The sequence below is a fragment of the Raphanus sativus genome, chromosome 9 (assembly GCF_000801105.2).
Source record: "Raphanus sativus cultivar WK10039 chromosome 9, ASM80110v3, whole genome shotgun sequence".
NCBI lineage: Eukaryota > Viridiplantae > Streptophyta > Magnoliopsida > Brassicales > Brassicaceae > Raphanus > Raphanus sativus.
This window is the reverse complement of record NC_079519.1, coordinates 24,288,291-24,306,704: the sequence shown is the minus strand read 5'-3', so window position 1 is coordinate 24,306,704 and position 18,414 is coordinate 24,288,291. Positions and strand designations below refer to the sequence as shown.

General features: G+C 37.4%; 4 protein-coding genes across 4 annotated transcripts; 1 reads left to right on the top strand and 3 right to left on the bottom strand.

The window, feature by feature from the left end:
* Positions 1–766: 766 nt before the first annotated feature.
* Positions 767–3,261, top strand: LOC108827722 (cytochrome P450 86A2). Its single transcript, XM_018601196.2, has 2 exons — positions 767–1,598; positions 1,773–3,261. The coding sequence occupies exons 1-2, from the start codon at positions 1,177–1,179 to the stop codon at positions 3,025–3,027; spliced, it is 1,677 nt and encodes a 558-aa protein (XP_018456698.1). The 5' UTR covers positions 767–1,176; the 3' UTR covers positions 3,028–3,261.
* A 28-nt stretch (positions 3,262–3,289) lies between these two features.
* Positions 3,290–6,682, bottom strand: LOC108827723 (ascorbate transporter, chloroplastic). The gene is made up of 13 exons (XM_056993574.1): positions 6,561–6,682; positions 6,378–6,457; positions 6,082–6,150; positions 5,657–6,012; positions 5,445–5,552; positions 5,180–5,335; positions 4,879–5,094; positions 4,577–4,786; positions 4,353–4,490; positions 4,158–4,259; positions 3,880–3,945; positions 3,693–3,777; positions 3,290–3,539 (listed from the first exon to the last, which is right to left on the bottom strand). The coding sequence occupies exons 2-13, from the start codon at positions 6,430–6,432 to the stop codon at positions 3,442–3,444; spliced, it is 1,659 nt and encodes a 552-aa protein (XP_056849554.1). The 5' UTR covers positions 6,433–6,457; positions 6,561–6,682; the 3' UTR covers positions 3,290–3,441.
* Positions 6,683–7,979: 1,297 nt separating this feature from the next.
* On the bottom strand, positions 7,980–11,396 carry LOC108827928 (probable glycerol-3-phosphate acyltransferase 8). Its single transcript, XM_018601448.2, has 4 exons — positions 10,850–11,396; positions 10,446–10,758; positions 8,854–9,328; positions 7,980–8,556 (listed from the first exon to the last, which is right to left on the bottom strand). Exons 1-4 carry the CDS (start codon positions 11,164–11,166, stop codon positions 8,159–8,161), a joined length of 1,503 nt encoding a protein of 500 aa, XP_018456950.1. The 5' UTR covers positions 11,167–11,396; the 3' UTR covers positions 7,980–8,158.
* A 4,838-nt stretch (positions 11,397–16,234) lies between these two features.
* On the bottom strand, positions 16,235–17,800 carry LOC108827929 (probable aquaporin PIP1-4). The gene is made up of 4 exons (XM_018601449.2): positions 17,370–17,800; positions 16,876–17,171; positions 16,643–16,783; positions 16,235–16,545 (listed from the first exon to the last, which is right to left on the bottom strand). The coding sequence occupies exons 1-4, from the start codon at positions 17,695–17,697 to the stop codon at positions 16,450–16,452; spliced, it is 861 nt and encodes a 286-aa protein (XP_018456951.1). The 5' UTR covers positions 17,698–17,800; the 3' UTR covers positions 16,235–16,449.
* Between the last annotated feature and the right edge of the window lie 614 nt (positions 17,801–18,414).

Genomic DNA, 18,414 nt, shown 5'->3' with positions numbered 1-18,414 from the left:
TTTGAAACAGCTTAAAATAGTAAAAGTACATAATGTAATCGGCAGGCTATAAACAAAATGCACAAGAAACTGTATTTCTTTCTTGTGGGACTAATCAATTCACTCTTTAAAACTTTCTTCACCATGCAATTAAAAAAGAAGAAGCAAATCAGATCAAAAGAGTCACGAGTTGCTTACCAAATTTCAGAAAAAATAAAAGAAAGCTGATAAACCAAAATGAGAAGATTAAAATTCACGTCTCCTTTTCTCTAGTATGACCTAAACTAAATCAAATTAATTGAGGGGTGAAAAAAAACCACCAGTTTTCAAGAAAACGTGATCATTGGTTTACGATCACTTTACAAAGTCAGACCTAAAATGTGTATTAGTACACGATGTAACCAAATACATTAATTATATCATGCAAACCCTAATGTCATCACCTAATCATACATGTGTTGAGCTCTTCTTACCCTTATTAAATGTGAATTAATAAAATACTGATCAAAAGATTCTCGTTCTTTCTCCTACTTTTTCTTACTCTCATCTATATTTTTCTATGCCTTAGGTTCTCAACTAATCTCATTTAATCTTAGCCCACAGAGAGACACACACAATATTCTATAGATATTAAAATATAGCTGTAACTTACATACATATAGTGTATGTATATATAAATAATTAAGAGTCATTTAATGCATTCATCATTGAATGAGACTTCTCTTCTTCACCTTGCCCCCTCTCTTGTTATATACTCTCAAACTTTTACCAATTCTTTGACTTCAAAATATAAACAGTCTTTAGTTGATCTCCATAACAATAAACCAAAACGAGTTTTTCTCAAGACGTGTCTAAACTTTCAAATCCCATTCAATTAGAGTACACTCTCTCAACCAGTCTCATTAATGAGGGTTGCTGCTTCTGATGGCTAGCAGTAAGAGTTTTTTTCCTCCACTTGTTTTTTCTTCTTAATGCCATCTTCTCTGTCTCTATAAATTTCCCAAGAAAACCATATCCTTTTACACTAAACCTTGATTTATCTATCACCACCAGTTTTGAAAACACCATTCATATTCCTTAAGTTTCCTGAAAAAGGATAATATTATTTTCCAGGAAACAAAAACAACCATTTCCGTATCATTCATTCAATCACAATCTCCAATTACTAGCAGTTTCGAGAGAGAAATACCATCAGATATGGATGTATCCAATACGATGCTGCTTGTAGCGATCGCTGCAGCTTACTGGCTATGGTTCAAGCGGATCTCAAGGTGGCTAAAGGGTCCACGTGTCTGGCCGATATTGGGAAGTCTTCCGGGTCTGATCGAGCAGCGTGACCGTATGCACGACTGGATCACTGAGAACCTCCGTGCGTGTGGCGGAACGTATCAGACATGTATCTGCGCAGTGCCTTTCTTGGCAAAGAAGCAAGGTCTCGTGACGGTCACTGCTGACCCCAAAAACATTGAACACATGCTCAAGACCCGCTTCGATAACTACCCTAAAGGTCCTACGTGGCAAGCCGTTTTTCATGATTTCCTCGGCCAAGGCATCTTCAACTCCGACGGTGACACCTGGCTCTTCCAGCGCAAAACCGCCGCTCTTGAATTCACCACCAGGTAGACGCTTAACCGGAGATTAATTATACTGCAGAATCCATGCATGTGCACGTAACGAATGATTTGATGACATACAATTTTCTTAATTCAATTAACCGGTTTAGTTAGTGGATTTGGTTCGGTATTATTAAATAGTATGAATTGTCGGCTAAATGAATTGGCTTTGTGATTCAGGACGCTGAGGCAAGCCATGGGTAGGTGGGTAAACCGGGGAATCAAGCTCCGGTTCTGTCCGATTCTTGAAACGGCTCAGAACACATGCGAGCCGGTCGACCTCCAGGACTTGGTACTACGGCTTACATTCGACAACATTTGCGGTTTAGCGTTCGGGAAGGACACTCGAACCTGCGCACCAGGCCTTCCAGAGAATGGCTTCGCTTCGGCTTTCGACCGAGCCACCGAAGCTTCTCTCCAGCGGTTTATTCTGCCGGAGTTTCTCTGGAGGATCAAGAAATGGCTTGGGCTCGGCTTAGAAGTCAGCTTGAACCGGAGCCTGGGAGAGATCGAAGGGTATTTGGACGCTGTCATTAACACACGTAAGCAAGAACTGCTGAGTCAGCAAGAGAGTGGGGTCCAGGGACACGACGATCTCCTCTCCCGTTTCATGAAGAAGAAAGATCAAAAAGGCCAGTCGTACAGCGAGGGTTTCCTTCGCCACGTGGCGCTTAATTTCATATTAGCCGGCCGTGACACGTCATCAGTAGCGCTGAGCTGGTTCTTCTGGCTCGTGATAACGCATCCAACGGTGGAGGATAAGATCGTCCGGGAGATATGCTCCGTTCTGATCGAGACACGTGGAAGCGACGTCGCGACCTGGACAGAGGAGCCGTTGGGATTCGACGAGGTGGATCGACTGGTCTACCTGAAGGCGGCGCTCTCGGAGACGCTCAGGCTTTACCCGTCGGTGCCGGAGGACTCGAAGCACGTGGTGAACGACGATATTCTCCCGGACGGGACCTTCGTGCCGGCGGGATCGTCGGTGACGTACTCGATCTACGCGGCGGGGAGGATGAAGACGACGTGGGGAGAGGATTGCCTCGAGTTCAAGCCGGAGAGGTGGATCTCGCCGGAAGATGGAAAGTTCGTGAACCACGATCAGTACAGATTCGTGGCGTTCAACGCCGGCCCGAGGATATGTCTCGGGAAAGATCTGGCGTACCTGCAGATGAAAACGATCGCGGCGGCGGTGTTGCTCCGGCACAGTCTGACGGTGGCGCCGGGACACAAGGTGGAGCAGAAGATGTCGCTGACTTTGTTCATGAAGAGCGGACTCGTGGTGAACGTGCACAAGAGGGATCTGGAAGGGATCATGAAGAGTCTCGTAAGCAAGGAGAGAAACGACGTCGTCGTCGCGGCACTTAACGGGAAATGCAACGGCGTCGTTGGTGGAGGCGTCTCCGTTAATGCGGCTGTGGCTGTTGCGGTTTAGACGTCGCGTCATACAGCTTCCCGGGGTTAAATAATAATAATTATTTTAAATATATATTTTACTAAATACATACATTATTTGCGTTTGGGTTTTGTTATTGTTGGGGGTGGTAAACGTCAAAAGAAATTGGTTTGGTTGTGTGTGATATGATATTTGTAAGGTAATACTTTTGTTTGTTCCTCTGTTGTAAAAGCTTTTACATTTTGACTGTTGTTCTGTTCTGTTCTCCCACCATATTGTAAGCTTTAAAAGTCCCCAAAAAAGTTGAAAAAAACAGATTTTTAACTTCTTGTTACCTTATGAAACAGAGCAGCGAACAACTTCGCATTCTGATCTCACTATCATATCAAATTTAAAGCAGAGAGAAGAAATAAAACACAGATATAAAGCTTTTTCCACACCATTTTGCTGCAGCTAGTCGAGAACTCTCTCTCCGGTTGCGAACAAGTTCCAGACCAGAGTTCCAATTAAATACAGTCCAACTGCTACTTTAAACACATCGTCCCATGAACCTATACATACAGGTCAAAAATGCAAAGTTAATCATAGGGCTGAACCAGAAATAAAGAGCTCTGGAAGTTAAAGAAGCAAGAACTCTGGCTCCACTTGGGATAACATTTGTACATAATCTCTGTGATTGGGAAGAATGTGAATATAGAGTTTACCTCGTTGGAGGATGTAGCCAGTGGCTGCAGTGCCAAAGACACCGGCGAGGACTCCTGCTGTGTTTGAAAGTCCTAATAGTACACCCTGGAATGATCCACGTCGACATAGTTATTGCAGAAAAACATATCATTTTCAAGTTTAAAGGTGTTTGGTGACAAAAGGGGTAGAAACTTAATGTTATCTCACAGCGTAGCGTGGGCCAATGTCTTGATGATTAGAGTAGAGACCCGACTGAGAGAATGCATCAGCGCCCTGTTGGGGACAAGGCAAGTCTTTATGTCAGAGCTGTATTTCACTTTTGTATGGTTCTAAGTGAGACATGTGTCAGACACTGCATTTATGTTATGTTCAATTTATAGTTGTACTCTTAGAAGAATAATCTTGTTGTCGGCAGCTGTACAAGTCTAGAATTGGCATCATAGCTTTTAATACAATACTATGGCTCTTTTATTATGATGCCGTACCTGACTGCATGCCATGCAGAGAACCGCCATTGCTGGAGTTTTGACACGGCTCAGCTGAGTCAGGAAGAAGGCAGGACCAAGAAAACCAATTGATTGCATGATCTGTGACACAGTTGAAGAGTTTATTGATTCAGAGCATCAGAACAACAAGTGTTGTGAAAAGACATGTAATAGTGATCAGATTGTATATCTTGCCTTCCGAACGGATGTAATTGAAAGACCTCTGCTCACGAGAGTATCAGCAATCCAACCTCCAACATTAGCCAATACAGCCATGGTAAACCATGGCAAGACGCATAGGAGCCCTGACTCAGTGAGGTTGAACTTCAAGACCTGGTAAAATTGTGATCAATTGAAATAATTCTTTTTATTTGTTTGTAAAAAGCAATAATAAACCATATGGAAGTTGGACTACATGCCTGATTGTAATATGTGGGCATCCATGTCAAGAGTATGAATGTTCCCCAATTATGGCAGAAGTGGGAAATGATGAGAGCCCAGACAGGGGGCTTAGACAGAATCAGCTTCCATGGAATGACTGTAACAGGTTCCCTTGGTTTGCTCCCTCCCAGTATGATCTTCTTTTCTTCTTCACTCAGATCAGGGTCATCTTTAGGAGAGCTATATGCCTGAGGAGGAAACAAAAACAAAGTGTTTAGAGGTTTTGTAGATATCCGAATCTTTGCTCTATGTCATTAGAGAATAAGAGTTCAGTTCATACATATTTAAGCCATAGCAGAAACCATATACTTCCAAGGGAGCCAAAGGAATAGAAAACTGATGGCCATCCGAACTTGTTGATTAGCATAGGAGAGAATCCAAGTCCTGTAACAGAACCGAGGTACATGCCACTATAGACAAGTGCAAGCGATCTGCTTCTCTCTGAGACAGGGATCCATTTAGAAAGCATGTTGTTCATCGCAGGCATAGCAACACCCTAGGTATATCAAAAGTAGACCAGTGAGAGACAAACGTACAGGTCTGAGGCAAGTTAAGTAAGAGAAAACCGAAGAGGGCCGAACCTCGCCAATGCCCATGAAGGCCCGCACGACAAGTAGAAAGGGGAGACCGAGTTTGGCAGCAATAGGTGTCATGACGGTGGCTATGGACCACCAGACAACACCAAAACCTAAAACCACCTTACCGCCAAACTTATCTGCCCAGATACCTCCCAGAATCTATAGTCAAGAGAGGATAAGCATGGTCCAGGTTAAAACGTTGAATAAAAATTCACCTCTCTCTCTCTCTCTGTCTCTCTCTTTTGAGTTGTGTAAGAACAAGACCGACCTGAGTAAGTAAATAGCCCCAGAAGAAAGAGGACTGAATCAAGCCAACAGTAGCACTGTTCCAGTTATATTGTTGAGACATGGGAAGAATAGCAATGCTCATGTTCACCTGCCACAAAAGCATTTCATCTCATTAAGTAAACAGAAGCAGTAGGAAAAACAAAGAACAGATAAATTCAAAATGTAGAGAAAGTAAGAAAGATATAGACTAACACGGTCCATATTGCAAAGAAGGAAGGAAGCAAAGCACAAGAGGACGATGACCCAGCGCCTAGGGAAGCGCTGCCACCATGGGGATTGTAGATTTCCTTGGACTAAAACAGCTTCAGCAGACCCATCAGCTGATGATGATGACAGTGAGTCTACAACTTCTTCTGTGATATCAGACTCCTCTGATGATTTGTAATAGGGACGAGATGTATTCTTCTTAAACCTAATACTATGATGATGCTCCAAGTTTCCTGGTTGAAGAAAACATCCAAAACTCGTCCTGCGCACCAGTTCACGGTGTAAACTAGCTTGCAGAGATAAAAGTTTCCTTGGTTGATGATGATGATTACGGCACAATGCTACAAATAAAAACAAAAAATTATTTAGCACAAAATTTTGTAATAAAAGAGGCATCACGGGAACAATACCATTAGGGAAGATGACTCTGTTGGAAATCTCAACGCCATGTATACCTCTTTGGTTGTGAAAACCATTTCCTAATAAATCAGAGAAACAATTAGAGAAATTGGGATTGTTGAATAGTGTCTTCTTCACTCTTTGTAGTACAGAGAGAAGAGAAAAATGTACTAAAAACCAAGGCAATGCAAATCCAACTAATAATCATGTAACAAGAGAAATTTGCTAACACTAATCTGATAAACCCTAATAGATTATGATTAAGCTAGTTCTCGCCGCCATGCTCTGAGTTCGTTAATAATATTACCTGAGGCGATGAAGGAAGCCAAGTTCCTGTTTGAGATCAAGCCACCCATAGCCATGCTGCTGCTTTGGTTTTCGGAGAATCTGAAGGAAGAAGTGAGATTAGTTTTTTAAACTGCTTACTCCATAGAAAGCTAGCGGAGTAAACGAAGAAGGAGTGGTATTCGAATAATCTGAGGATAAAAACCAAACAGAGAGGCTATTCGACTGACGAAGCGGGAACTTCCCCTTAGCTAGTGGCCATATGGGGAAGGAGAGGAAAGGAATTTGCCACGTCGTCTCTCTCACATCATCTTCTTCTCGCCGTTCCGAATATTACCCCCTATGTTTGCAATAATAAGACTTTGATTGGTCAAGCTGAGGGGTATAACTGGAAGCTGCGATTGAAAATATCTGAGCCGTTACCGCCGATGATGATGACCTCACAGTCTTAAAAGGTTGTCGAGGAACTTATTCTTACACGTCGCCACTGGGCTTTATTTGGGCTTTACCACTTGATCATTTTGCTTCTGCTGCATCTAATATGATGGTGGTCTTTTAAGATGGCCTAAATTGTTTTTTTTTGTCATCAGCCTTAATTGAATTACTAGAGTTTTACCCAAAAATGTTATATATAGTTCAATAGGTGATATATCAGTGGTAGTAAAATTCTAAACTAATTATTTGAAAACTTGATTTGCAAGGGGTGTACAAAAGGAATATACTAAGTGTATGGAATATATAGCAAAGATTTCTATGGTTAATTTTTTTCACCAATTGTTTTTACACGTTATGGTTAGTAAATAAAATTAGGAATATACTAAAGATGTTGCAATCAATCTTATCCTGGTAATCAGTGATTAGAAAGTATCTTTATATTTTTAATAACAGTGATAGCGTCAATTTACGGATTTATTATGTTGAGTTATTAAGATAGTGAAAGATATTAGGGATAGTTAGTTGATTTATTAACAGTTTTGAATTGATATATCCTATTTAGTTGATATTTTTTAATGAGGTGCAACAAAATTGTTAGAAAATCTATAAATATTAGTTTTCTGTTTGAAAAGAATAAATTAATATTAATTTCGAATCCTGTTATTCAAAATTTATTATATCAGTCAAACCGAATGGTTTTAAAATTGTATCTAATTCATGTAATACATATAATCCCGTTTAATAATGGTAATTACAGTTACATTTTATAGTTATGTATTAGTGCTGGTTTGTAATGCTAATTGAATAAGAATTTGGCACTTTATCTACAATCTCGTTTTATTATATTTTTCAAAACAATTTCATGCTGATATTGGGATTGTGATGATATGAACAATGAGTCCAATTTTAGGTTAAATAATTTATGGTTAGTGAAATACAGATTCACGTCATTTTTGGCTAATCAAAATATTAATGGGCTTTTCTTTGACGTCAAAGGCTTTGTCCAAATATTAGTGAATGTATATAATCAATATCAAGGGCATGAAATGGTAATTATTTAGAAAAAATTAGGGTTGTTTCAACTTTGTACTTCTGTTTTAATAGTTTATAGATTATTATGGTATAAATTATGTTTTTCTTGTGTTAAAGCTTTTCAAAGTTGTAAACCTCTGCTTAAAACACTTTGGTATGCAAATAATATATATATATATATATATATTTAGTTTTTGAGGGGGAGAAAATGTATCAAGTACAATTATACAAAAAAGGTACAATTATACAATACATGTTCAATCAAAAACCTATCCTTTCTCCACCAGAATGATATTAACAAACTCCAGTGATCAGACTTTATAACATTCCTTATCTTCACTTCTTGTTGATAGACTCCACCTTCCCGTCGTTACCTCCCAGCAAAAGATACTTATCCTTGCGAGTAAGTTCCGTGCATTCGAATCCCAATACGTCCCCGATCACTTTTTGCACGTAATTAGCCACTTCGAAAGACGTCTTCCCGCCATCTTTCACTGTCATTTCTTCGGGCAAGCGATCCAAGAAAGTGACCTCGTAGCTCGGTCGTGGGTTCATGAAGAAGAAGTAAGGGTCCCAGAACTTCACACCTCTCACCGTCGTCCCGTGGAACATTCCTTGTTTACAGTTCATCGCCACTGGTACGATCCTGTCGCTTAGCTCCGCAAAAAGAGCGCTGAATCTCAGTAGATACTCTTCTCTGCACGTTGTCCCTTCCGGACATATCACCAAGTCTCCTGTTACCATAACATAACAAAAACGTCCTTAAGCAATTGTATATTGACTTCAGGAAACTCTGAACATTGTCATTAGAATATACATGGGTAAAGTCAAGTGAAACACTGGTTTATGGCTTCCAAATTCTTATAAAAATAATTTACATAAACATAGGTTCCCAAAATTGTTTAAAATATCTATTTTATTAAAATACTTATTGATTATCTATAACCTCCAAAATTGTTTTAAAAGTTCTTAATAAATCGTTTATATCCTCTAAAATCTTTAGAATCAACCATGCAGGCACATGCATTTACCTTTTTCGAGGAGTTTTCTCATGCGGGAAGCGTCAGCGGCACGGTCACGGGTGAGTGCGACAGCAGGAATAGGAGAAAGCATTAAGGAGAGACGAGAGACACTGTAAGTGACGCATGTGATCTTGCGTCGGAGAGCAATGGCCACGATGATGGGGTCAAGTGCTGTACGGTGGTTGAGAACGTAGAGGTTGCCTGGAGTTCCGGGGGAAGGAGGCGGAGGACGGTGGCCACGAATTGTTAAGCGAATTCCGAGCATCTCGTAACTGTAACGGACAACGTATCTGGGCATAGGGAGGTTGAAGTAGACACGGATGATGGAGAGGATGAAGCCGAAGGGAAGCCAAAGGTATGTGATAATGGCGTTTAACGGCGTTGGACGTCGGACTAAACGGCCGTCATGGAAGATTATGCGGTTTTTTAGTCGTTCTTTAGGGATTGTTGTAGCTGACTTGGTCGCATGAACCATGTAACCTTTCTGTTATGATTAATACCAACACTGTGAATAAATGTACAAATGTATTTATAGAAAAAAAATTCAAACGTTATTCATTTCATACATATAACTTTGGTTGTACCATGTTTTTTAATGTACTCATCTATAGCCCTTAAACGTACATGCAAGTGATGAAGTACAAGCAGGGGCGGATCTATATTGGTGAGTACGGGGTCACGTGACCCCTACTAATTATCAAAAACTCACGTTAACGAGTAGCATGAATTTTGGATAGTTCAGTGGTGATTAGTATGCCTCCGTTTAGTCTCGTTTGAGCTGTTTGATTGTTCGTGCTCTAAGGCATTCAGTATGTTTTACTATTAGAAAATAGTATTTTTTCTTTTTTCTTTAAAATACTCCATAAATCATAACTTTGTTTCATTTTTATTAGAGTATTAAAAATTTGGCAAAACAACCTAGGTTTTGTAGACAAATAGAATAATTAAAAATTTAATATAATATCCCAAAATCAATTTTAATTGCGTTAAATGTAATATAATATTATTAAAAATTAAAATTATTTATATTAAAATTATGTAGTATATTTATAATATGGTGCCTCCGATTAAAAAAATTTCTAGATCCGCCACTGGGTACAAGTAGAATATAAAGGATATATTACAAAAGAATGTTAGTAATATTTGTTACAAGAAAAAATAATGTTAGTGATATTTGAATATTGGTTCCTTAAATGGACTGCCCAAAATGTAGGTGGTACTAGTAGGGTGGTTGGTGTAGAAGACAGTTTTATTTTTGTTCAACAAGAAGAAAGTTCAAAAAAAAAACAAAAAAAAAAACAATTCAGGGTCAACATGAAGTGATAGGTTGGGTACATCAATGAACCTTACTTGATTACTACAGAGTTATCTTTCGTTTATTTTTAGTACAAGCTAAACGCATGACATTACGATAATTAAACCAGCTAACGGGTTAACGTAGGCCGTTTACCTTACCTAATGAATGGAAAAAAAACTTAAACACGAAAATAAGCAAGCACACGAATTAGCTACTAATCTAGCCTGTATTCAATATTTTACAACTATGTATACTGAAATGTTTTTTTTGAGCAAAGTATATTGAAATTTTATAAAGCAAATACCTTGCAAATGGACATGAAGTCATGATCGGATGTTCGATCACCGATGCCGAGATCTGGTGATTCATCCCCAAATTCTTTCAAAATGGCTAATCTCTTTAGATCACCAACAAGAACACCAGGCTTCTTCACAAATCCGGTAGCTCTTTTGGTTCGGGGACTGACCGCAATCTCTGTTCCAAGAACTTTATCAGCTCCAAGATAATCCTTCACAAACGCTTCCACCATCACTGTCGGATTAGCCGTCACCACCACTTTCCTTTTACACTTATCAAACACCTCAAAACTGTCTTTCCTCACATCTGCCGCATAAAACCTAACAAATATGAGAATAAAAACTATATATTACATTTCATACATACGGAGATAAAAAAAAGATCAAGAGATATGATTAGTGGAGAACGTACCGTGGAAGAACGGCACGAGAGACGAGTTCGATGTCGCGAACTTTGAGACCAGCAAAGGAGATGAAGATGAGGATCTGTATCCCCAGAGACTCCGAGACGAGTAGGTATGAAAAGATCACCATAGGCAAAGATAGAAGTAGGATTAAGCCACGGAAGAGGCTTCCTGCTTCAACAGCTACAAGCATGAAGTAAGGGAAAGAGCTTCTCGAGAGAAGCAGAGTCCCGTCCAGATCTGCGGCGATCGAACCATACTCTCCTCCTCCACCTCCACATTCCGTTATCGGAGGAAAGTTATGACTTTTTTTCTCCGGCGACATCTTCACTCGTCCTAGTTTAGCTATCTCGTTTAATGAGAAAAGAAAGAGAGGGAACACTTCTTCGTTTTAAATGCAATAGTAATCTATGAAACTACCAATAGGGGCTTATCAGTTTTTCTTTATCACCCCTGCGAGATGAGATTTCATCTAAAAATATATCAGTCGACAATCTTTTTGTAACAAAAAACAACCCTCAAGCTCTTCCTTATCCTTCCAAATCATTATTGTGATCACATATTAATATAGGGTAGCTCAGCAGCTCACCTAAGTAGGATGCCGTAATATTAATACATTGGGTTATGTCAATAACAATGTCACTAGAGCTGGACCCGTCCGACCGGACGGGTAATTATTTTCATTTTTTAATATAAATGAATATTGTTTAAATATCTATTGGTTTATATTTTTTAAATATTTATCATATTTTCAACAATCAAATATAAAAGTTTATATGCTGTAAAAATAGTGACCCGTACCTGTTATTAAACATTTGACAAATTAATATTGACCTATTGATAGTTTGAGTAATACTTCTTGTAACATTAAATTGTTTGCCAAATGTAAAAAGAATATAAATATTTTGATCAGATATGGATAATATGGTAAGATTTAGATACGTTAGAAAAAAATATTTGTTTATAACATTAAACATTGTTTTACAAGTAATTCAAAGATATTTAAATTTAAGTATTAAATTTTCTTGTTGAAAATAATTAATAACAACCAAAATGGTTAAACATTTATTTTAGAATTTTTTGAAAAATATTTAATCTTAGGTGAAATTTAATTATATTAAAATAATATTCAGTTACAAATATTTCATCTTGTTCTATAAGTAGTTTAAATATATTTAAAATCTTAGAATATATAGATTTTATTGTTCAAAATAATTAATGGTAAATTAAACATATATTTTAGGAATATTCATAATATTGTTAAATATCGAATTTAAACTTGAATTTTGTTCAAAATAATTAATGGTATTGTTAACATCGATTTTAAATATGAATATTCCTAAAAATCAGCTCCTTTATTTTAGGAAACATATTAAATACAAAAATTAAGCTGAAAGTAATTTAGGAAAATGTTTAATAAATAGGAAAAGACAATGATTACTTAAATATAAATTCATTTAATTACTTCAGTGGCATGTAATTGTAAATAAAAGTGAAAACTAATGGATATTTTATATAGGTACTTCTCTTTTAATAATATAGATATCCACGAGCAGTAAGTCTAGGTCCCCATTCCGAATTTATTATATGAAAATGACTTTTGTTCTACATAAATTGTTGACTCAGTCGCATACACTATTTTTAGTTTAGTCTTCACGATTATGTAATTCAATTGACAGACATTTTCCAGTTTGCTTCAACCTACCCATGATCTCATTGATCTCGAACAAAACCACATTAGAAATCTCAAAAGTACCGTAGATCACGTGTATCTTGATAGACACCTCAAAGAAACTTCACAGAGCTTAAAGATGTTGAAATAAAGAAAAATATTTTCTCTTTGAAAATTGGCATCCATCATCGCCAGAAACTAAAAAAATTGTAGAATAATCCTAGTTTCGAAAACCCATCAAAACACTTTTAATTAAAAGCATAGTCTACAAATATTTTAGTGGCAGAATCTTGTAAATATTTTTAAAATAGAAGTATGCTTAAAAAAAGAACCTTCTGTTTAGTAGTATAGATAAAAAAATAAAATACCCCTTGTCTAACCTATGCTTCAAACAACATACAATTCAGAAAGATTCCTGTCGTTCAAAAGAAAAGAAGAAAAGAAAAAAGAGAGAAAGATTCCTAATAATCACACTTTTCGCCATAAGCCTCGCAAGAACATTAGCTTCCTTGTTAATTTTCTCCAGCTTCCACTGCCCAAAAAATTTGCAAAGAACCCAAAATCTAATGAGAGATTTATTTGAAAGATTTTTGGGTTTTGGGTTCAGCTTTGTAGATTTCATCCGAATCTTATATATGTCCAGGTCAGGCTCATATATTTTATAAGTTTTGTAAGAACTATTTTTAGATCTGAACTCATTTCATGTTTGGTCAGTTTTGGTTTGAAGATTAAATCTAACTAAAATCAGATTAAAGATTAAAACGAATTAAAATAAATAATGAATCTAAAATTAAAAATAAAAATATTAACTTTTTAAAAATAAAATAACTTTTAAAATTATTATTTCTGTGTATTGTGCAGAAAAATATTTAACCCTTGTTATATGTTAAGTTATTGAGGTTATCAACAGTTGTTCTATGACTTTTTGTCAACTACTCATATACTTAAATAAAGTTTTGCTCTCTATTAACGTGTTTGGTTTACATGAAAATTATTATACCTTTCATCTTAGCCTCGTTTGCTTTGCACAAAGATGTATGCTCATGAGAGTATGGATCAAATTCACTCTCAAAATGATCTTGCAAAAGGCAAAACAGTTTTATCTGAGGTTAAAGCTGGTCAATCGATTGAGTTAGTAGTTATATCCATTAAATCTGAACAGTCAGTCTTGATTCACATCACAAAGATTTACATATCTTTCTGATATTTCTATGAATAATCCTTCTGTCTCAGAATCAGGGTTGTGCCTGAATTTTTTGAGCCTCGAAGCAAAAAAAAACTTTTGGCCCTTTGAAATAACATTTGGTACTGAGAAAGAATCGAACCTGTCAAATCAAAGACCAAAAGATTAATTAGCTCTGAACCAACTAATCTCTTCTCAAATTGGCCCCTAAAATAAATTTAACTACACCGATCCTAAAACACATGTTTGATGGACTTGTATTTAGGAGTTGGCTTCTACTACAACTACAAAATCTAAATGATTTATCATTCATTTAGTCTTTAAGGTTCCACCTCAAGTTAGACATGTCAATTTAGACCAAAACCTGTAGCCCGTTTAACCTTATAAATTATCAGATTTGGACTTGGTTATATAAATCCAAAAATTAAATTTTTGAACTTGCCAATTCAGATTAAATATTTTGGGATGAGACTGGTCCGAAAAACATGAAACTTTAAATAATAATTTAAATAATATCATTATTGCAATTATTGCGGTCGAAGCCAGTCTTAATACATATATTTTTCAATATTCGTAATCTAAACTTTAACAGAGTAAATATGGAAGCTACAAAAGTATTTTATTGTTTGATCATTATAAGAATCATATTCCTCTTTATGTATAGCATGTTTTTTTCCAAAATACAATTTGGAGGACATTTATCTATATGTTTCGGATCTAGATAAGTTTATCTATTTATAAATTGTTTTTTTTGTTCAAACTGAAAGGCTTTCATTAGAAATTTAAAATGAGTTTAGAACCCAAAGGGCCTGCTTAGCTGCTTGGTCGGCCTTAACATTAGCCGATCTAGAAATAAAATTAAAGACAATCGAATTAAATGAGGTAAATAAGCGGTTGATATCATTAAGTATTCCAAAGACTTCGATATTCATCTTCTTCTTGTTGATCAAACTGATGAGCGTCTGTGAATCTGAGAAGATTGCGATGGATTCGAAACCGTGAGAGAGGGCAAAGGTTATGGCCGATCAAACTGCCAAAGTTTCTGCCATTAGAGGCAATGAAACCGAAGTTTCTGTCGCTGCATGCGTTGTTGAGGAGGTCCGATCATCAACTATCCAACCAAGTCTTGCGGTGCCCGTTGAAGAGTTCCAAGCAGCATCAGTGAAGATAGAGCATGGATTAGGGTTTTTAGGGTTTGGTTCGAATCTGATGACCGATTTCACAGGTTTTGGATTTGTGGGAGGTTGCGCCATTCTCCATTCCCTCGCATCGGAGATGGCTTTGAGGATTGTGTCTTCTGGAGAGATAGATCTTTTCGAATATTAGGAGGTTTCTCGATCTCTATAGTGACCAGATGATCCACGCTGAGAGTGTGCCTGCTTCGATTCCACTGGTGGCAATGAAGGAATTTTCCTGACCTTTTTCCATCCTTCCTGGAAGCTGTTCAACGTGATGGGGCTTATAGTGGTTGCTGTCGGAGCAAGATCCCATACCTTAAAAGCGAAAGGACATTGGAACAACAAATGGTTCACTGATTCCATTTGGTTGCATCTAGCACACCGAGAATCGACATGTATGTTTTTTTATTGCAAACTGTTCTCCTACCGGCAAAACTCCTTGTAAGGATTTCCATATGAAGATTTTTATTTTTTCGGCTGTTTTAATGTTCCAGACGCACGGAAGCCATTCAGGTGCGGGATCTTGAGTTAGTTGTGGAGCTACACTCTTATCCTCCGTGATTGTCAGGTAACCTGATCTTGTAGAATACTCTCCCGAGGCGTTCTTTAACCAGACCAATTTATTTTCTGATCTTAGGACACTAGGCTTAATCCTTAAGATTTGTTCCTTATGAAAAGGTAGAACGCGCTCAATCATTTCAGTGTTCCAATAGTTAAACATATAAGTTGTTTAAATATTTTAAGGTTAATGTAAACTTATCTATACTCGACCGGACCAGACTAACCCAATTGACACCTCTATCATAAGCCATTAACTATGCTATGACTGATCTATGATGCACCAATATGACAAGTTAGAATTTGGTATACAAAGAAGGATTGTCTTAATAACCTCTAGTGGAGGATCGTCGAAATCCTCCTAGTCTGGTCCAAAAGAAGCAAGTTCCAGTGCAGCAGCACCTGATCTATGAGTATCTACCTACTTTTGGATAGCTCGTGGATCCAAATGCAAGCTAGACAATTTTCTAAAACGACGTGTAGGTTTTCAGCTGCTTCAGTAGTTCACGTGGAATAATATCTTAGACCTACGGGGATCTCTGATCATGGATCGGTGTCTACGTCTAATACTTATATATATAACAGATATCATATTTAAACAAAAACACATAACAGATAACACATAACAGATATCATATTTAAACAAAAAGAAAACAGTTTATATAGAGCATGAAGTTAGCTAACTGCGTTGTTTTATTTTTGTGTGGATCCAAATGCAAGATCCGAAACTTTGGAATTTTACTGGAATCAAACCTTTGGGAGGCGAGTAAGGTATTGTAAACAAATACGTTAACTGCATAAGAAGTGAAAACAAGATTTATTATAAGAGATGCATACAAAGAAAAGCAGGGAGGAAACAGCATAGAGCAAACTAGTTAATGCTTAAACAAAACAAGCTCATAAGAAACTCACAAAATCCCATATAGAGTAGTAGTACATTGCAAAACAAAAGCTAGATAAGCAAAGAAATTACATAACAGTAAATAAAAAGATTGGATCTCTAGTTCATCATATGGTTCAGTTCTTGCTCTTGAAAGGAATGGCTCTGATGACAATCTGGTGATAGAGTGCTGCTAGAGCTGCTCCAATGAATGGTCCAACCCAGAAAATCCACTGCAATTAATGAATTCAAAAATCTTAATTATTAATATAAGGATGAAGAATAAATGTTTTCAAGTAGTCTTTCTATAGTCTGTGTGTTTGTACTCACCTGGTCGTCCCAGGAGTGTTCCCTGTTGTAGATAATGGCAGCTCCAAGACTTCTAGCTGGATTGATTCCGGTTCCGGTTATCGGAATTGTCGCCAAGTGTACCAAGAACACTGCAAACCCGATTGGGAGTGGTGCCAAAATCTACAATTTTGCCAAAATATGTAAATAAATTAAACAAATACATGTCACTAAACCGGAAAAAAACAACTAAACCGGAGTTGTGGGGTCCTTACCGGGACGTGTGAGTCACGGGCGCTTCTCTTGGCGTCGGTGGCGGAGAAGACCGTGTAGACGAGAACGAAGGTTCCGATGATCTCAGCACCGAGACCAGATCCCTTGGAGTAGCCGGGAGCGACGGTGTTGGCACCGCCACCGAGAGTCTGGTACGGCGTTGGCTGGAAACCCTTGACGACTCCGGCACCACAGATGGCTCCGAGACATTGCATAATCATGTAGAAAACAGCTCTGGTCAGAGACAACTTCCTAGCCAAGAACAGACCGAACGTAACCGCTGGGTTGATGTGTCCACCTGTAACATTAAACACACATAACAATTTTTAAAATTTAGCAAAAAAAAAAGAAAAAAAAAACATTAAACACACAAACATGTGTTACAGAAACAACCTCAAAAGATTCCACAAAGACAAAAACTTTGCTAATTAAAGACATAATCCGTAGATCTAAAACCAAACTACAGTAATCGAAAGATGGAGGAAAGATTTATTACCTGAAATTCCAGCAGTACAGTAGACGAGAGCAAAGATCATGCCACCAAAAGCCCAAGCGATGCCTTGGATTCCAACAGAGGCACACATGTTTGGTGCTCTCTTCACTCCCATGACTGTCAACACTGTGATGTAAAGGAACAGGAAAGTAGCTATGAACTCGGCGATTCCTGCTCTCCAGAAAGACCACGAGCTCAGCTCTCCGGGCTCGAACAGTGGCGCAGGTGGTGGCTCTTTGTAGTCTTTGTCGGACTGAGCTGATGTCCCGATGGGCTGCCTCTCCGGGAACTTGTTAGCTCCAACTCTCACATCTTCTTCTTTGCCTTCCATCTCTCTCTCTCTCTCTTTTTCAGAGTTCTTTCACTCTAGAAAGGTTAAAAAGCGGTGAGCTTTTTACTTCTTCTTTCTTGTTTTGTGTGGAGGTGAGTGTGTGGTGGATAGAGACTGAATTTATAGAGGAAAATAATATTAAAATGCCCTAACGTCTACAACATTATTTTCAATAATCTTTCTTTTTAAGACAAGACATAAAACAAATTCGATAGTATGACAAAAGAATCGTTTTTTCATCAGTGATTAATAGTATAATTGATACCAGTCCTACTCCTAATTATTGTGATCGTTATGAACCCATTTGTTTATGGTTAAGAAATCATAGTTTAGATGTGTTAGCAAACTCACTCTAATCATTTTCAACAGGTGGGTGATACTGGTTATCAACTTATCATATTTGCAAACGTTCTTGCTTGATGGCTAGTTATCTCTTGATAGATATTTGGATTTAAATGGTGATAAAAAAAATGAAGAGCAATATTACATTTTAATATTCCTTAAAAAAATTGCTATTTATGAAAAATAGTTTTTTTTCATTTATATTTACTTTATTATAGAAGACTATAGAAAATAATTTGTCCTTGTTAGTTTTAATAAAAAAATATTATTCTATAATTATCATTCTTACAATTTTACTTCTATTCATTCTTTTTATATTTATTTGAGTAATTCTTGGGTTCACTCCCTAGGGTGAACTTCTAGGTTCACCCACCA

Excerpts from the sequence above, each read along its gene's own strand:
- LOC108827722 (XM_018601196.2), top strand. The coding sequence starts at position 1,177 with ATGGATGTATCCAATACGATGCTGCTTGTAGCGATCGCTGCAGCTTAC. Across the intron at positions 1,599-1,772 it reads GCTCTTGAATTCACCACCAG|GACGCTGAGGCAAGCCATGG; the intron begins GTAGACGCTTAA and ends TTTGTGATTCAG.
- LOC108827723 (XM_056993574.1), bottom strand. The coding sequence starts at position 6,432 with ATGGCTATGGGTGGCTTGATCTCAAACAGGAACTTGGCTTCCTTCATC. Across the intron at positions 5,095-5,179 it reads CCTTCATGGGCATTGGCGAG|GGTGTTGCTATGCCTGCGAT; the intron begins GTTCGGCCCTCT and ends TGATATACCTAG. Across the intron at positions 4,491-4,576 it reads TGCCCACATATTACAATCAG|GTCTTGAAGTTCAACCTCAC; the intron begins GCATGTAGTCCA and ends CAATTTTACCAG.
- LOC108827928 (XM_018601448.2), bottom strand. The coding sequence starts at position 11,166 with ATGTCGCCGGAGAAAAAAAGTCATAACTTTCCTCCGATAACGGAATGT. Across the intron at positions 10,759-10,849 it reads TCTCGTGCCGTTCTTCCACG|GTTTTATGCGGCAGATGTGA; the intron begins GTACGTTCTCCA and ends CATATTTGTTAG. Across the intron at positions 8,557-8,853 it reads GAGAAAACTCCTCGAAAAAG|GAGACTTGGTGATATGTCCG; the intron begins GTAAATGCATGT and ends TTATGGTAACAG.
- LOC108827929 (XM_018601449.2), bottom strand. The coding sequence starts at position 17,697 with ATGGAAGGCAAAGAAGAAGATGTGAGAGTTGGAGCTAACAAGTTCCCG. Across the intron at positions 16,784-16,875 it reads CCCGTGACTCACACGTCCCG|ATTTTGGCACCACTCCCAAT; the intron begins GTAAGGACCCCA and ends GCAAAATTGTAG. Across the intron at positions 16,546-16,642 it reads AACACTCCTGGGACGACCAG|TGGATTTTCTGGGTTGGACC; the intron begins GTGAGTACAAAC and ends CATTAATTGCAG.